The 17,866-nt window shown below is 40.5% G+C and overlaps 3 protein-coding genes across 10 annotated transcripts; 2 read left to right on the forward strand and 1 right to left on the reverse strand.

The window, feature by feature from the left end:
• Positions 1-2: 2 nt before the first annotated feature.
• On the forward strand, positions 3-3,029 carry spas (spastin). 4 transcript variants are annotated; one of them, XM_065312697.1, is made up of 7 exons: positions 13-166; positions 363-577; positions 634-804; positions 1,012-1,107; positions 1,200-1,409; positions 1,522-2,057; positions 2,119-3,029. In XM_065312697.1, exons 2-7 carry the CDS (start codon positions 451-453, stop codon positions 2,530-2,532), a joined length of 1,554 nt encoding a protein of 517 aa, XP_065168769.1. In that variant the 5' UTR covers positions 13-166; positions 363-450; the 3' UTR covers positions 2,533-3,029. The 4 variants fall into 4 exon arrangements, with proteins under 4 accessions (XP_065168766.1, XP_065168767.1, XP_065168769.1 ...); XM_065312696.1 differs by having other exon boundaries at positions 25-271; XM_065312694.1 differs by having other exon boundaries at positions 3-577.
• A 61-nt stretch (positions 3,030-3,090) lies between these two features.
• LOC135799553 (ATP-dependent RNA helicase DHX30-like) lies at positions 3,091-7,127 on the forward strand. The gene is given in 6 exon segments (XM_065312685.1): positions 3,091-4,327; positions 4,464-4,900; positions 4,903-6,102; positions 6,168-6,357; positions 6,413-6,602; positions 6,662-7,127. Coding segments are annotated over 6 exon segments (3,108 nt in total). The 5' UTR covers positions 3,091-3,506; the 3' UTR covers positions 6,932-7,127.
• On the reverse strand, positions 7,060-17,841 carry Crtc (CREB-regulated transcription coactivator). 5 transcript variants are annotated; one of them, XM_065312704.1, is made up of 14 exons: positions 17,113-17,841; positions 14,935-15,099; positions 12,080-12,334; positions 11,884-12,020; positions 11,663-11,822; positions 11,483-11,596; positions 11,329-11,376; positions 11,095-11,226; positions 10,840-11,028; positions 10,330-10,433; positions 10,224-10,246; positions 9,769-9,900; positions 9,516-9,712; positions 7,060-9,457 (listed from the first exon to the last, which is right to left on the reverse strand). In XM_065312704.1, exons 1-13 carry the CDS (start codon positions 17,224-17,226, stop codon positions 9,522-9,524), a joined length of 1,764 nt encoding a protein of 587 aa, XP_065168776.1. In that variant the 5' UTR covers positions 17,227-17,841; the 3' UTR covers positions 7,060-9,457; positions 9,516-9,521. The 5 variants fall into 5 exon arrangements, with proteins under 5 accessions (XP_065168776.1, XP_065168770.1, XP_065168771.1 ...); XM_065312698.1 differs by lacking the exons at positions 7,060-9,457; positions 10,224-10,246 and having other exon boundaries at positions 9,573-9,712; positions 9,769-9,975; positions 10,371-10,433; positions 17,113-17,835; XM_065312699.1 differs by lacking the exons at positions 7,060-9,457; positions 10,224-10,246; positions 11,329-11,376 and having other exon boundaries at positions 9,573-9,712; positions 9,769-9,975; positions 10,371-10,433; positions 17,113-17,838.
• Between the last annotated feature and the right edge of the window lie 25 nt (positions 17,842-17,866).

Below are 17,866 nucleotides of genomic sequence, written 5' to 3' on the forward strand. Positions count from 1 at the left end.
CGCCCCCGCTTGTCATTTGTTTATGTCGTTTTCGTCGATTCGTAGTAAACATTCGTTGGTTTGCAATTCGGTGAGGAAGAACACCGCCGCCCCGCCGGTGGCATCGTCTCGCACGAAGACCCGCATCCGAGTGATGGTCGCCGGATGGTGCGCAAGGCGCAGAACGGTAAATCGCCAAAGAAATCGCGCAAGAGCGACACGGACGGTCACCTAATGTTCGGTCGCGCGTCCACCTCAGCCGCCGACACGTCGGTGCACAAACGCAACCTATGTATCGTATCATTTCCGATCGTTTTTCTCTTCAACCTGTTCCGCGCGCTGCTCTATCAGATTTTCGTTATTTTTCGTTTCGTTTATTGTAGTTCCTCTTACTATTTGGTCCGCAAGCGTAGGCACGACCAGCCGCAGCTGGAGGACGCCTCCACGGTAGTCATCGAGGAGATTCACGACATGCAGCAGGGACATCGCAATTCAGGGCCTGGCCCCGGTGATCCGTTGCTAGCCAAGCAGAAACATCATCATCGTCGTGCGTTTGAGAATATCTCCAAAGCGCTTAAAATCGACGAAGAAAACGAAGGTAATAAAAACATAAAAAATTAAAATCATATCATCTTATGTCTAAAATAATTACAGGACAAAAAGAGCAAGCAATTGAATTGTACAAGAAAGGCATCAATGAATTGGAACTGGGTATCGCAGTGCAGTGCTGGGGTGGCAGAGGAGAAGTCTGGGAGAGAGCACAGAGATTGCATGAGAAAATGAAGACCAACTTGGCTATGGCAAAAGACCGACTGCAATTTTTAGGTGAGAGGCTGGTTTTATGCTTTTGTTTTGCACACACTTTGTTAGCTGTCATTAATTATAATCACACACTCATTGGAAACACACAACACACAAAAGCTCACCAAAATAATGTTGAATAAAAGTAAAATCCCAATTTTGAGTAAGTGTTTTGATTTTTTTTAATTTACGTTTTGGATTGTATCATTTTCTTTTTTTTTTGTTTATCAGAATGCACAAACAATGTAGAAGCATTAAATCTGAGTACAACTGCCACCGGTAGCAACAATAATGCATTAAAACCAAAGTCTAGTCAATTAAATGCAGGTAAAAACATTATTAGTGAATAAAATCAATGTTTTTTTAATAGAATTTAAGTTGTTTGTGTGTGCATTCATTTAATACGGATATTTTTACAGCGTCCGGTAAGAAATTAACCATCGCAGCGAAAAGACCAGCTAATGCTTCACTGTCGAAGAGTTTAACGCTTCCAAGGAGTATGGGATCACGCAATGCACCGATACAACCAGTGCGGCCATTCAATAAGATGTCATCGACACCTCCCGCTATTAAGAAACAACTATCTATTCCGGGATCAAGTTCTCCAGCAAGGAAAACACCTTCGTTAGGTAATTTTTGCATTTTATAAATTTACTAGGTTAATTTTTGATTTTGAGCGCCATCTGTTGTTCTTTTGGGGTATTTGTCAAAATATTATACTAACTTATTCCTATCAAATAGGTTCAGGAACAAATAAAGCCTCAACAAGTCGAAAATCAATGAATCTCCGCGGAGTAGATCCGAAACTAGCTCAGAGTATACTCGACGAGATTGTAGAAGGCGGCCAGTCGGTGCAATGGGACGATATAGTCGGCCAAGACACCGCTAAGCAAGCCCTGCAGGAAATGGTAATATTACCATCGCTGCGACCCGAGTTATTCACTGGTCTTCGCTCTCCCGCGCGCGGATTACTCCTATTCGGCCCGCCCGGCAATGGAAAAACACTATTAGCACGCGCAGTTGCAACCGAATGTCAAGCGACGTTCTTTTCGATCAGTGCCGCTAGTCTCACATCGAAATTCGTCGGCGATGGCGAAAAACTAGTACGCGCTTTGTTTTCTGTCGCTAGGGAACTGCAACCGTCGATTATATTCATCGACGAGGTTGATTCACTGCTCTCAGAGCGTTCTAATAACGAACACGAGTGCAGCAGACGCTTGAAGACGGAATTCTTGGTGGAATTTGATGGATTACCGTCTAATCCAGAAAGTGAAAGAGTAATAAACTTAAATATTAAAAATTTAGATTTTTTATATTAAATATGTTGATATTTTCTAGGTGGTTGTTATGGCCGCGACAAATCGTCCGCAAGAATTAGACGAAGCCGCATTGCGTCGTTTCCCGAAACGTGTATACGTAACACTTCCGCAAGTAAGCACGCGTTCTGACCTTTTACGCAAATTACTCTCAAAACAAGGCTGTTCGTTAAACGACGCCGAATTAAAACGTCTCGCGACACTTACCGATGGCTACTCGGCGAGTGACCTCACCGCGCTTGCCAAGGACGCAGCCCTGGGTCCAATCCGTGAGTTGCAACCCGAGCAGGTGAAGCTGATGGATCCCGGCGCGGTGCGTTCGATCACGCTAAACGATTTCCTCGACTCGCTCAAGCGTATCAGGCGCAGTGTTTCGCCGCAAAGTCTCGTCGCGTACGAGAAATGGTCGCTGCAATATGGCGACGTCTCGCTGTAAAGTTATGTTGCATTCCGAGCATTTGAGTTGTGAGTTAAGCATACACATCGATTGTTCCTTTACATTTAACATATGTTTACACTGTTTGATTAATGATAAATAACCGCTCTCTAGTGATTAACTAGTGGATAGTGTGTATGACCAGTGCAATTGTTACTTTTGTTATAATTCTGTTAAAATTTGACAGTTGATGAGTTTTTGTTCAATCAATACTCGAGCCATTTGTAAATCTATAGACGTAGTGATAGCGATTGTATCAATAGTGAATATTTGGTTTATTTTTCTAACGTACTCTGTAGGGTAGTCCGGTTTTGATTGAGTTGATTAATGTGACATGGACGTACTAATTGTGATTATAGTTCTTACAACATAAGATAAAAGAAAAACAACTATGAAAACTTCACTCACGGTGCTTTTGCACATGTCGATCCGCTTTCCGTTCGTTTTGTATCTTAAGCACTAAACGATTATTTAAATAAACACTTTAAATACGTAAATATCGAATTTTCCTCTGAAATTTTCACGGTTTTAGTTTATAAAATTCAGTAAAGTTTGGTGTATGTTTGGTTGCCTACATTGAATTAGATCAATAGGTATTAAGTAACGTGATTATTACCTACTCGCATGCTCTACAAGTAAAACATTTCTACGCGTGAAAATGTTGCGTTTCAAACTTGATTCCACCTTCGCCGCCTTCGATAAATACGTGTCCTGCATTCGGCACCACTATGGAGGGGTGACATCGCCGAATTTCGCGCTGCTGCACCGGCAAAGCACCCACAATCTGCGGGAAAGCGAAACTAACCTCAACAATTCCAGTCATGTGCACCGTGTGCCATCATCAAATTCAAATTTGAATCTCGCCTACCATCGAACAATGCCAAAGAACCGCGTGAGATATGTTACCACTGGTCAGGTATGGTCTTTCCACGACCTTTTAGGACAACTAGCACAAGATCACAACCTGGCAAATAATGAAACAGTACAATTCGTTGAAGTTCAAAAGTTCTTCGCAGTGCAAAGAAGAAGAAAGAAAAAAGAAAATTTCATCAAACAATGGCACAGCTTTCATGACAAGTAAAGTCCTAACACAACAACAAATTGCTCAATATTCTACAATAAGTAATAAACCAGCAGAAGGAGTAAATTCAGTCCTAACTGAGACAATATTATCAGAAACTCAGCTGAGAGGCAGAAATTCACCAGCGAAAGATGATAAAAACATACTGAAAATATTCCCACAACCAAAATACTCCATGAATCACGTGTACATCACACTGGCGAAACATTTCGCTGATAATTCCTATCAAGTTAGCCCAAAATTCAAATCAATCAAACAAAAATCACCGCAAAATCTCTGGGAGTGTACTTATTCAGTAAAATGGCCGACGTCTTTGCAATTTACCGCAATTGCATCCACAAAACAAGATGCCTCACACAAAGCATGCATGGAAGGATTAAAATACCTCTACAGTAACAAACATATCACAAATAAAAACCTGCCTATTATTCCCGGTCAGGAGGAAGAGGCGAAAAGAGAACGCGCACGAATAGATCCTTTGGTTTTAAAACGCGAAGTTATTGATGCAATGCAGGGGATTGTGCAAGATTATGAAGAGAAAATGTTGCAACACTTGCAAGTTGAGAGTAGTACTGATGCAGAGACAAGCCGGGAAGCACTGGAGACTTCCGAGGAAGTGTGGCCGGTTTATCAAGAGCAGAGGACACCGAAATTTCGCGGGTTGGAGTTTTATACGTGTAGGGAAGGCAAAATTTTACCTATTAGTGAATTTAAGTAAGTTTAAAAGGGTAGAAGTTGTTGAAAACCCGCAAAATGTGGTGGGGGTTGAGTCATTTCCTCCACTTTGCTTCCCCCACTACTTTTTTCAGGTCATCCTAACAAAATTAATGCTAAATTTCGAATTTTCCAGAGAACACATAATAAAAACAATAAACTCCAACCGTGTGGTAATAATCAAAGGTGAACCAGGTTGCGGCAAGTCCACACGTGTCCCACAATACATCCTCGAAGGCTGGGCGCGCGATTTCCACGCCGGAAACACCAACACCAACAAAAACTGCCGAATCATCGTAACACAACCACGCCGTATAGCCGCCATCTCCCTAGCGGAAAGAGTCGCCTCCGAGCGGGCGGAACTCTCCGGCGGGACAATCGGCTACCAAGTGCGTTTAAAATCAAACTTCAACCGAAACACCGGAAAGGTTCTCTACTGCACCACGGGCATCCTACTGCGACGCCTACAGACTGATCCAAGTTTATCAGACTGCACACATGTAGTCCTCGACGAAGCACATGAACGCGACGTCAATACCGACCTACTACTAAACCTACTCAAAGGCGCAATGGAAAAAACCCTAATTTGAAACTACTAGTCATGAGCGCGACGATAGACGCCGAAGTCTTCCAGGAATACTACAGCTCAAACGAAGAAAACGATAAAACATTCAATGCTGAAGTTATACACGTGCCTGGCTTCACATTCCCAGTGAAAACTCACTTTTTAGATGGACATGAATTGAAACAAAGTGGTTTATCACTCGAGAATACTCTAGAAATGTCCAAAGGTGAAGGACCTACTGTAGTCTACGAAGACGTGGTGAAACTACTTAAATATATACATAAAAACCGCCCGGAGGGTGCAATACTTGTCTTCCTCCCCGGCTGGGATGATATTCTACGCGTAAAGAAACTCCTACCTGAATCCAGCAGCCATGTTGAAGTCCTCTGTCTGCACTCACGCATGCCCGATAGCGAACAGAAGATGATCTTCCATAAATTCCCTCCTGGCGTGCGGAAAATCATCCTGGCGACCAACATTGCTGAAACATCAGTGACAATCGATGATATAGGTTATGTTGTTGACTGTGGCATACAAAAAGAGAATAGATTTGATGTGGAGAAAGGTATTAGCATCATAGACAATCATTGGATATCGAAAGCAAGCATGGCGCAGCGTAAAGGACGCGCTGGTCGTGTCCAAGCAGGCGAAGCTTTTCTTTTATACCCGGAAACAAAGTTTAAAGATTTCCACGATTACTCTCTACCTGAAATTCAACGCACTTCTCTTACAAAAATTGTTCTGGATAGTAAAGTTTACAGCAACAATATGAAAGCGGCTGAGTTCTTAGGACAATTAATAACACCACCTGAGGAAACCGCCATTGATTGCGCAGTTGATGAATTAGTCGAGTTGGAATTATTAGACGAAGCTGAAAATTTAACTCCTTTAGGAAGAGTTATAAGTGATTTTCAGCTAGAACCGAAATTGGCGAAGGCGTTGGTCAATTCGGTGATTTATAAATGTGTCACACCGATTGTGGATATTGTTACGTTGTTCTCCGCAGAGATGGAGGTCTTTGGCGGTGGATTAATGGAACGCGAGAAAGTTAACAAATGCAAACGCGATTTTTCTTCGTCCAGTGATCATCTATCAATGATGCGACTGTTTGAGCAATGGTTGGACTACGTGGAGAATGATAATCAGTATCAGGCGGAATCATTCTGTAGAAGGCATAATATTCTGGATTATAAACTGCGCACATTACAACGTAAGCCAAAACAAAATTATTTTTTATAAATTTTGATGATTTTAACTGATTTTTGTTTGTTTTAGAATTGCGTAATATTCACTTTGACTATTTGCACAAAGGATTACACGATTGCCTGCCACTGTCTGATGATTTTTCCGACAGTGATGAACTAGTGAAAGCTGTGCTTCTGTCCGGAGTAGGCACAATCCTTCAACATCGTGATCATGACTTTGTCAAAGGCAAACTCAAGAAAAAACATGTCTTACTCACGAGGTGCGTTCATATTATCCGCCATTTTGTGCACATCACTAAAATATGATGTTTTCAGGCATAATCATAAAGCTACGATATCCTCGGACAGTGTAAACACAAGACGCGGTGTTTTCCCGACCAATTATTTGCTGTACATCAACGAAACACGCTCGAATGTTCGACGGATGACTGTCATCCGAGAAACTAGTCTCATCACACCTCTAACTGTTCTGTTGTTTAAAAATCACGATATTATAATTGAACCCGTACGTATTTTTAATACAAAAACATTCAAACTAGTCTAATATTATTAATTTGTTTATAGATCAGAGATGCTCTCGATGGAAACCAGGAAAACATGGCGGATCCTGTGATTGTGCGCCTCGAAGGTACAAAGTTTTCGTTTCTAACCGAACGCGAACACGCTGTGTTGTTACAAAAGTGCAAATCGGCTGTTACTGCAGGTGTTGATTACTATGTTTATCAGTTAACGAAAGGCGCCGAGTACGATCGCGAGGTTAACCGCATTTGGGACGGTATGCTAAGCAAACTCAACTCTTGTTTGAAAATGGAAGCACTGCGCATTGCTTTCTAACCTGTTCCAATATTTCTAGTTCATTATTAGTTTATTTTTTTCCGCGTAAGTGCAAATCATTGTGATATTTAAGTTTTCGTTGTCCAAATGGAAGATAATTTATTTTGTGAATATTTTGTGAATATCACTTTGATAAAAAGAGAAAATGAAGGTTTTTTGTATTTAACATAAAATAGAATTCATTTCGTTACACGTACATTCACAATTGTTTCTACCTTCGATTCGTTGTCTTCGTTGACTGACCATTATTGTGTTAAACTAATAAACTTTCTACACTTGAGATGCTGTTGTGTGACAAGATCGTTGCGTGTTGCAGTTGCACCAAATGTCGACTGAGTTAAATTCTAGATTACAGCTATAAAAATATACAAAAAGAACCCGGGCGCGCATGCGTACTATAAAGTAAAACAAATGTACAACAAAACATAAACATAAATGCCGCAAACTAAACGTGTGTACAACTTTGAATAACGTAATAGTTAAAATTCGTTGTGATATAAATAATTCAATCAATTGCACGGGCCGGAACTTAAAATGTAAAACTTAAGAGGAAGTATTGCAAGTCGCATGCGACAGATGACGTTAAAGTAGTGCGTGTGCGCAAAGCAACAAAATATACAAAATCGGCGCTTGATGTTGTTTACTGCGTTTCGTTCAGTGATTATCGTGAATTTTATTAATCAATTGTTAACAACAAAGAAACAAATTCGCATGAAGATGCATAGAAAAACCACAAATCATACACGTTCATATATACCCTGCGCGCAGGCGTAGCCGCCATCTTACTCTGCACAACACATTTACATGTATATATAAAAATCGTGTAAAACAACATTTACTTGAATGATTCGAATCGATTTGAAGAGTTGAGATGATTTTCCAAGTTCAAATATACAATATTTATATATTATAGTCGTAATAATTTTCTGCGCATGCGCACACCTTGCATTCGTACCACACGCACATCATTTCTGTTTATATATAATCATCATCATAATAAAACTCTCAGTTCTTACATATATATATTTGACTTTGTTAAACGTTTTTCTCATTTTCTTTGTTTGTGTGTAATGCAGAAACATCGAAAAATCGTCAACTAAACGCGGGATATAAACTCTAAATATACAACAATGTGTCACAAGTTGCCTACATGCATAGAATAGCTCAATGAATCAAAAACACAACGAAAAACAAGATTAACCATTTGATTTATCTCTATGTTTGATTCTCCCATCATCTTTGAATGAATAAAGTGTGTTTGGGGATGTTTGATACTGATCGCTAACAAGTTGCTTATTTAGTGAAGTTTCTCTTGCCCTACAGTTATACTTAACCTAGCAATTTGTTTATAAACGGTTATATTACGATACGAATGACTGCATTCTGGCCACATGCGTGGCTTGCTTTTAGATTTAAACGTTTACAATTGGTATTTTGTTTGCTTTTTGTGTGTTTGCTCGTTTCGCCTGCAAGTTCAATACAATTTTTATTTCGGTTTAAAATCACTCTTTGCCTCTCTTGATTTCATCGTCTTTTGAACTCGTCTCCACATTTCCGAAGCGTTTTAATTTTTCTTTTTATACATGTATAATGTATATGTAAATGTCGATCAGTCTTTTATTACAATTAATCGCGCGGCGCATCGTGTGCGCAGCTGCATTTTATTGGTTGTTTGTTAATTGTTTGCTTAGTTTCGTTAATTTCTCCTAGCGATTTTCGTTTCACGTTAATATGTTAGTTCCTCTTTGATTTTCTCGTAGCTTTCATTTAGTTAGGTTATGAATAGGCATATTAATTTGTTGAATATTTCTACATCTTACGATCTATCAACACTAGAGCTTAAACTGATTAAATGTTTATGTAAATTTCTGCCTTTGGTTTTGCGCCTCATTTCACTGCTTTATAGGTTATGTGTGTGTGTGTGTGTTGTGAATAGTTCATGCACTCTCAGTCATGCTGCTCAAATGTTAAGAGATATTAATTCATTACTCACTAGGAAGTGACTTAAGTCTTAATTAAGTAAGAGCTCGAGTGGTAGCGATACTTTTTGATTCATTTTTTAGATTCTTTGAGATGAGAAAGAGAGGAAATGACAAATGTTGTTGTTGCTTAGCGAAAGTGATCGTAGTACAAATAGAAATTCATCAATTTGCTAGAGCTTCTTCAATCCTAGACAAGAGTAAGAAAAATGTAAATTTAAAAATTGGCCGCAATTTCATCGCATTCCTATCAAATACACCTAACCTCATTTCAAAGCCCTATAACCCAACATTTGTTTGCATTTTATGCGCACACCTCTTCTATTGCAGAGTGTGTTTAACGTCAATCTGTTGCCGCGTCGTCTTTTATCTGTTCATACACCACCAGACATCGATTCGTTTTTGTTTCTTTTGTTTGCGTTTGCGTGTTTTGCGCTTTCCTACCTACTTTGCTTGATTTCTTTAATTAAAGTTCTAATTCTAAGTGTAATTGTTCGTCGGAACAATCGCTCGGCCCGTCTAGAAGATCCAGACAGTCGAGCGTCCCCTGAAAAGCCACAAAATCACATAAAACACATAAAAAACAGGCGTAACAACCTGTTTACCATATGTTACGAACGATGATCCAGCCGAAAGTGATCCTCGACGCTGTCGGGTATCAGATTGATGCCGCTTTCCGACAGAATCTGCAGGCTATCCTGATCTAGCGGCTCCAGGCAGTCATCGTTACCAAACAGCTCGTTTTCCAGCTGCTTTGTAAGTGATACTTCCTGCTGCGAGAGATCATCAGTTGCAGAAAAATCTAAAAACACAAAAAGTCTGTTAGTAAACATGTAGGCAACCAACAATACACCAAACCTGTCAATATAATGGTGGGAGTATTTGGTGTTGTGTGTAGGCTTGGAGGCGCCGTGTGATAGACGACTTGCGATGGTGATGTACTGTAATATCCGGCATCACCGCCATTTTCCTGCATGCCGCCCCGGATTGCTGCTGCTGCCCGTCCGTCTTGTAATGCACGTTGTTCGTTTGCGGCGACATGTACGAATTCACCGGCGTGTCCATCTACAAACACATCAGAAATCAATCGAAATACTCATTTGGTACCTACAAGCAGACAAACACATTCAAAACAAAAAAAAAACGCTACATCTACCAAATAAAAACCACACTAAAACTACGAGATTGTTAGTAATCATTTAGTCCAAACTATGGAGAACTACGTTAAAACTACAATTTCTAAACGGAAAATAAAATGAAAAATGACAAGCGCATGCTCGGTATTACTTCGGGGTCTCGATGGAGGACTAAACTACTTGCAACAGGAACAAATTCGCTTATTCGCCATAAGAGAATCGTTGCAGAGAGAAAAACAGAGAGAGATTTGAAAGAATATGAGAGGGCGGGAGGAGAGTAAACGCATTCCGTGAAGTCGTGACCGTCCGCAAACAAGTTTTCACCTCGACCTGCGCGCTCCATGTGCATCCGGACTCGACGAGCGTGGCCACCAGCTGCGCCCAGTCCTGCGGTGACGACGCGCACAAGGAGAAGAGGTGGGTGGACAACATTTGTGAGTTTTGTGTGTTCGATTTTTAACAGACAACAGAGAAGAAAAAACACTAGCGTTATTGTCAAACATATTCCGTCGGGCGCATCATATACATATATATGTACTATGTAAATATTTCGCTAACAAAACACACGCTGATGATGACGATGATGATGATCACACACACAGAGAATATGATGAAAGGAAAAGGAAACACTTACCACTCCCTGAACGCAATTCGTGTGTTGATGAATTTGTTAGTGACGCGTGCGCAAAGCAAAAGATTATCGTTATCAACACAGGTTAGTTGTTAAGTGTTAACTTTAGAGGTTAGAATCAAAGGTTATGGTAACGAGATGCGATTGGGATGATGTGTTTACCATTGATATTTGCTCGAAGTGCTGCTGCAGCTGCGCCGCCTGGTGTTGATTGTACAATTGGTAGTCGTTGGGCAGTGGGCTGAGCGGGCTGGGCGCGCCCGGGCTGCACGGCGCCGAATGTCGCCCGCCCAGCGACGGCGACGACTGCGGCGATGGACGGGGACTACGGTAACCTGCCACTTGTTGTAACTAAACCAGCATAACACAGGATTAACACACAATGGGGGTTTGGGTTGAGGTTAAAAATCATCTTACCGTTGGCGATGGTGACGTGGGCGGAACTTGTTGCTGCTGCTGCTGCTGATATATTCGATTCATGTTCGTCATCTGCGTGAAGTCCTGATGACCGTCGATCTGCGTCATCGATCCGTTGTCTATCGTCACTCCCTGTATATACAAAACAATTTTATATTAAATGTTAACATTTATAACCAATAAACACGAAATTAATATGAAAGAAGCAAAAAAAAATGTTTCAACCAAACAAACCTTGTTGTGATGAAGGTACCTAGAGTTAACTGGAACTGACAAATGTGTCTGTAACAAAAAAAGGGTGCGACGACCATGCAAAATCATAAAAAAACACGCCAAAAAAAATCGCACGAGAAAATAAAAATCAAACCGTGTTAGTTGGGTTGCATACCTGGTGCGTCGACACCGGTGGCGGCGTGTTAAACTGAAAACGCCCGCCTTGCGTCCGCACGCCCGGCGGTACGCTCGTCGGCGACAAGGTCGATGGGCTCGTATTTACAGGACTCTACAACAAAACAAAATAAAAACATTAGTATAAGTAAAATTATGTTAGGTTATGTTTAGCACTTACAGAGCTATAGGGTGAACTGCCCTGATGCTCCTGGTCGGGATCCAGCGGTGTGTGCAATGGCGACGGGTACGAATGTACGCTGGTGAGATCGGGCAGTGAGCCGGTGTTATTACCAATGGGAATCGGTACAGTACCCGGCTCATATTCAGTGTGAAATATACTATAAAACATAATGTGTATAATAGTAAATTTATGAAATTCAAAATGGCCGATGCACTTACTTGATTCCTGGCACTCGTGGCCCATCGCAGCTGGACCGCGGCCGCCGATTCGGGTCGTGCTGGTCGTGGTGATGCAGCGACGGACCGTTCATATTCTGCATCCATCGGTTTTGGTCAGTTCTTTCGTTGCCCATTCCCTAGAATAACAAAATAAAATATAAAACGCCATCTATGCAGTACTTTAAACTAAACTAACCTGCATCGCACTCTGGTGTAAAGCAGAATCACTGTTTGTCCTCCGCCAGGATGTGTCCGGCGGCGGGCTGAGGAACGGCCCGCTCGAGTACGGCGACGTATCATGCTTGCGATCCTGCGGACGTCGTATTGGCCCACCTTGTGAACGCGCTCGACTCTCGCGGAAATGCGTCGGGGTCGCATTGTGCGCTTGCGCGTGATGCGGCGAGTGCGGTGAATGCGGCGACATATTCGCTTGGGGTGCACTATCCTCAGGCTAAACACCAAACAGAAAAAAAAACAAAATCTGTTATTTCTATTAGTCATACAATATTAACACTCGCATACAATACAATCTCTAACATTCACTACTCCCCGTTGCACTACGTTTGTTAGGTTGCCTAGCAACGCATCACGTCGCATAGCAACGATGAAGAACTCAACTCATATTTGTGCAGTTTGAAATAAAAAAAGGAAAAACAGTGCGAAGAGAATATTACTATTACGCCACACCGCACACACGAAAGACGTCGTACGCCAAATCGCCGTGTTGTCGTTCTATTAATAACCGCGGCCAGTACAATTGCGGCCGGCCTGTGTTTACAAACGTCCCGAATTAAACCACCACCCGCCGCCATCTTGCGGCCGTTATCTATTATTATCGTCAATATGTGCGTTTTTAGGTCTTCCAGTCGCTAAAAATACATTCAACATCACGGCCAAACGCAATCAATTAGTATTAGATAATCGACGCACTGCAGCAGCCATTTTGGAAACATTCGTAAGTAGAACCAAAACTAATCGGCGTAATAACAACGCGGAAACGAATTTCAAACAAAAACAAACCGCAGACAAGGAAGAAGTGAACATTAATTCCATCTAGGCGAACATAACTTTTACGAACGTTAATTATATAGGCGTAGAGTTTTATAGGCTTAATTTTTATTCAATCATAATCATAATAAAATCAGATTTCCGACAAGATGTGAAAAATGAAGAAGAAAAAAAATAAGATTAAAATGTCATGCCGCGGTGATTGTTTATGTTCTCACGTGGTGGCGCGTTTTTCGTGCGTTTTCGGTTGTCTTTGTTTATTGGCATTGAAACGCGTTGTGTTTTTTCCTTGTTCGAGGTCAACTTTAAGCATTTCGAGCGCTTCGGGACGGTTTAATTACTTTCAAAATTTATTAATAATTTTAGTCGGAAAAAATCATTAATTATTTGTGTAATAATATAACTAGTGTCAACTGGTGAGTAAATTTGAGATTTAAGTAAATAAACTTGTTTTTTGCAATAAATCAGATATTTTATGTGTAATAAATGTAATTATTTAAATAATTAATTAGTTTTTAAATTATTTGTTGAGTTAATTCAATTTAAAATGAAATAACAATAAAAAACACTCGAAAATGTAAGATTGGTTGCCTACTTTTTGTCATCTGTCAAACAATGACATAACCTATGTCGATAAAGAAGATTTCTTTTCTATTTTGAAGTTTTTGACGTTTTAATCGTTATTCTGCGGTCTAATCAGTTATAAATCAAACAAATTATTAAATTTCTTAATTTTTAACCATTTTTGACAATTTTTAATGAAAATTTTAAAAAAATGTAAAATCTTTGATTTTCACGTGTATATCATCTATTTATGGATATTTATGTCATAGTGGTCGTTGTACCCCTACAAACAATCCAAATATACTCAGATATATTTAGAATAAACATAAAATCGATGAATGCAAGACTAATTATTACGTATTACGCTGCGTACGCGAAGAATAAATTAACTTGATTCACGTCCGGTGTTACTATTACACAAATATTCCATCACCGTGCGAACGTCCTGATGTTTGTTACACTTTCACGCAAAAACTACTTAACCGATCATCATGAAAATTTGTACACATATTCTTAGTGGTCCCCGAATGGTTATAGGCTACTTTTTATTTAATAAAAAAATTATTTTTTAAATAAAATAAAGAAATAGTTTAGCCAATAATACCTCTGCATCTGGCTATTTGACTACTTTAACGCCATCTAGCATTCCAGCAATGAAGCTCAAACCTAAGTACTATAGTACCATCACACTGTATTATCACACTGTATTACCGACAGCTACGTCAACATCAAATCCAATTGACTACACTATGGAGACTGTACACTATACTTCCATAGACTATACTTTCAGCCATTTTAAACTTCCCGCCATTCTACTTCATTGTTACTTCATCTGTGACTACAGACGCGTACGCAACTTCATTATTTTAGATATTCGCGAGCGAAGCCGCGGGTTAAAGCTAGTACTTTAATAAGTAAAGTAATACTCACTCAACTAGGATTATCGAAAATGCAACGTTTTTTCAACAAATTGTAAACAAAACGACATGCGGTCTGGTCGGCGGCTCTTCAGCGAATATTTAAACAATAATAAACGCTGTTGATGCCAAGCAAACACACGACCAATGTAAAAACATGCAAAAACCTATTATTCCATCAAATTTAAACAAATCCAACGAATAAATATTCCCATATTCTCCTAATGTTTATTTTTAATTTTTTTTTAATAAAAATTAAAACCGCCTAAATTCAGAATTATCAGAGAGCAAACAGCCTCAATGTAAAACAAAACGTAATTAATTTACACATTAATTCCAGCGATAATGCTGGAACTGTTTGCATAATATTAACAATCACGCAGATAATGGACATTGATAACACAATAACATTCAACATACAACATTCGCACGTCATAAAATGGCGGACTGTCAACTACTGGCTATTCGGAGCATTTGGAGGGGGGGCTAGCGCTAGCGCATGCGCACTACATAATAATAAACGATTAAGAAGAGATAGATAGGAGCAACGAGTGCACAACACCTTGATGATCGGGGCGTTGCACTCCGGCGCCGAGACATTCGGCAGCGAGCCGCCGCGGAACGCGCCAAGCGCGCCGCCCGCCGCCAGCTGATTGTGATTTTTGACGCCCGCCTCCGGCGAGGCAGCCGCTGTCACCGACGCGGCCGGCTTGTCCGCTGCGTGCACCTGAAACGCGCGCAACCCAACATACACACTAAACACATTCAAAAATATATACCGCAACCAGTTATACACACACATATTACTTAATAAGTAATATTATTAATTTCTCCATTATCATCAAATGGAAAAAAACTGCACAGTATATACAGGGTGTTTGTGAGTGTTTTGGCGCGGTGATGACGCACGCCGCGCGTTGTTTTTGTCACTTTTTTTTCGGCGTGCGTTTTGTTCAATGACTTCAATAACCGCGTTTCGACATGTGATAACGCGGCGTGATAACGCCGAAAACCAAAGCGTGCGCGCGTAAATACCAAACAAACAACACAACACATTTTCCGCCGAATCAAACACATCAAACAATTCAATTCTCAATCGATACCAACCCGTAATTAAATAATTAATTAATTTTACTGTTAAAGAATGAAGATATTACACATTGTGTGAATGAATAAGTGTTGGTTTGTTATTGTTGTAAATATCAACGAAAATATTCGCAAGGTTAGTGTTTGGAAACACGTTGTTGTGTGTGCGTAGCGAGATTGCGACAAGTTATGCGCGGAAAGTCGGTGTTATCAGCGTTTAATCACCGATCGGCCCGTGGGCCGCAACAGGCGCGAAAATGTATAATTATTTGTATTTACGAGCGCAGTTTATGGCCAACCGAATTACTCTACGAATGCAAAATGCACCAGAGTTTTAAACACTTTAAAGTTTTGATAAGAAATTTATGTTTTTTTTGTGTTTGATTTCAATAACAAATTGAGTGCTACACAAGATATTACTGGGCAAAAATTAATTTTCGAGTAGTTTTTGATAATATCTTAAGAAATTTCATTGATTTAAATGAAAAACATTGAAAAACACGCAAAAATGCCAAATTTAGTGAAATTCAAAGAAATGACATGTGTAATATTGGTTGCCTACTTTATATCTGCTGTCAAACGATGAGTATTTGTAGTAGAGTCACGCGCAACATCCAAGAACATAACCAATGTCGATAAAGAAGATTTCTTTCCTATTTTGACGTTTTTTTGACATTTTAAGAGTTATTCTACGTTCTAATCAGTTATAAATTACTTAAAAGTAGCAAAACACCAAAATTCTCACAAAAAATACAAAAAACGCGTAAAATATTATTATTACAAGAATAAAATGTAAAAAAAATTGTTTTTTCTCATTTTTCTTGGGTTAATTACACAAATATCAACTTATTGCGCCTAAAACTTTCTCCCATATAATAAAAAACACGTAAATTATGCATAAATATCTATACTTTTCGATTAATCAATTCAATAAGCAAACAAAACAAAGAATTTTATCAATTCCAACGCCTACAACTGAAATTTAAGGTTATAAAAGCAGTCCGCATGAAATAAATAATATACAACTGCAATAAATGCAAATCTACCGCTAAAAAACTATTGATTAGAATGAATTTTCACGCTTTTACCTTGTGTATCGTGTCAAAACGCCGTTTCACTGGAAAACTCGCAGAAAATTTATGCGAATTTAATTATCTTATGCATGACACGCGAAAAAAGTAAACTAAAACGAAGTTAAAGCCGCGAACGCATTAGGAATATTGTCCTTTTACGACCCGCCTAGCGAAGACGTTAAATTTTACGCGTAAACAAATGAAAAATACGTGAAACAAAAAAAAATGCTATGCAAATCAACTAATTATGTGTAATTTTGCGTATTTCACTGCGCATTGGCTGGTAAACAAGTGTGTAAACAACTTTTGTTTCTAGTGTCTAAAAAGTAACCAAATCTGGTGACTTATTGATTCGATTGGTATCGATATCTTTTGTTTGTTTGTTTGTTTGATTCTTTGATGCACGCCACTTGAGCGATGATTTTGTAAATTTTGTAATCGTTTTGTAAACGAGTTTCTTACGCGACGGAACAAGTTAGTTGTTTTTGTAAATGACGGTAGTGTATAAACCTAAACTAGTGGTAGCCATGTTTTGTTTTTGTTTTGTTTTGTAAAATGAGTATAAAATTGTATATGCTAACCCTAGCGGTGGCGACGGACACCTCCTTCATGATCTGCTCGAAGCGCGCCGTCTCCTCGGCCTGCCGGTGCATGTGCAGCGAGATCTTCTCGCTGAACTTGCGCGGGTTCGCCATGTCGGCGGCGGCGCGCGCGCGTGTCTCGGCTTGGCGCGCTGACTCTGGCTGGGCACACACACGGGTTTATGCAACGACGACGCAGCGAGGGGGGGCTGGGGGGCAACTGCTCGCTGGCGCTCTCACTGCACCTGCACTCGCGGGCGCAAAACTGGCACACGGCGGCGGCCGAGACGCATGACGACGCCACCAGCCGCGACCACCGCGACGACGGCGAAGAGGGCGATGCAACACAATGCACACACAACTCACTCCTCACTGCGGTGACACGCGCGAAACCAACACGCAGCACACTTCAACGCTGCGTAAGTTAGTTGCAGCTCGACACTGTTGCTATACTAGTCCTGCTGCGACATCAACACCGTTGTGAGATGCTGCCACTTTCTGGCGCTTCTTGCTTTTGGTGAACCGAACACGCGCGACGTGCTGATGTGTGTACTGTGGTGTGTGTGGGTCACACTGCCCTGCTGCTTGTGCTCCTGCTGGCGCGCTGGCCTGCTGGCGGGCCGCGTGCGCGCGCATCAAGCAAACACAACACGAGACGCTTATCGCGCCCGCTCTCGGTGGTGTGCACTTATCAAAAAGGTCATGATGATGCAAAATGTGCACAAAATCGCATCCGAGCGTTTGCTTTCATTAA

The sequence above is a fragment of the Atheta coriaria genome, unplaced genomic scaffold (assembly GCF_025399875.1).
Source record: "Atheta coriaria isolate IRGN ID8LTWV9N9 unplaced genomic scaffold, Caltech_Dcor_3.1 hic_scaffold_9_pilon, whole genome shotgun sequence".
NCBI lineage: Eukaryota > Metazoa > Arthropoda > Insecta > Coleoptera > Staphylinidae > Dalotia > Dalotia coriaria.

Bases quoted from the DNA above. Each gene is read 5' to 3' on its own strand.
- spas (XM_065312694.1), top strand. From the start codon at position 145: ATGGTGCGCAAGGCGCAGAACGGTAAATCGCCAAAGAAATCGCGCAAG. The intron at 1,108-1,199 runs GTAAAAACATTA...ATATTTTTACAG, and splicing joins GTCTAGTCAATTAAATGCAG to CGTCCGGTAAGAAATTAACC. The intron at 2,058-2,118 runs GTAATAAACTTA...GATATTTTCTAG, and splicing joins CTAATCCAGAAAGTGAAAGA to GTGGTTGTTATGGCCGCGAC.
- Crtc (XM_065312704.1), bottom strand. From the start codon at position 17,226: ATGGCGAACCCGCGCAAGTTCAGCGAGAAGATCTCGCTGCACATGCAC. The intron at 11,227-11,328 runs GTTTGTTTGGTT...TTGTATATACAG, and splicing joins GGTACCTTCATCACAACAAG to GGAGTGACGATAGACAACGG. The intron at 10,247-10,329 runs GTTTACTCTCCT...ATGGCGAATAAG, and splicing joins GTCACGACTTCACGGAATGC to CGAATTTGTTCCTGTTGCAA.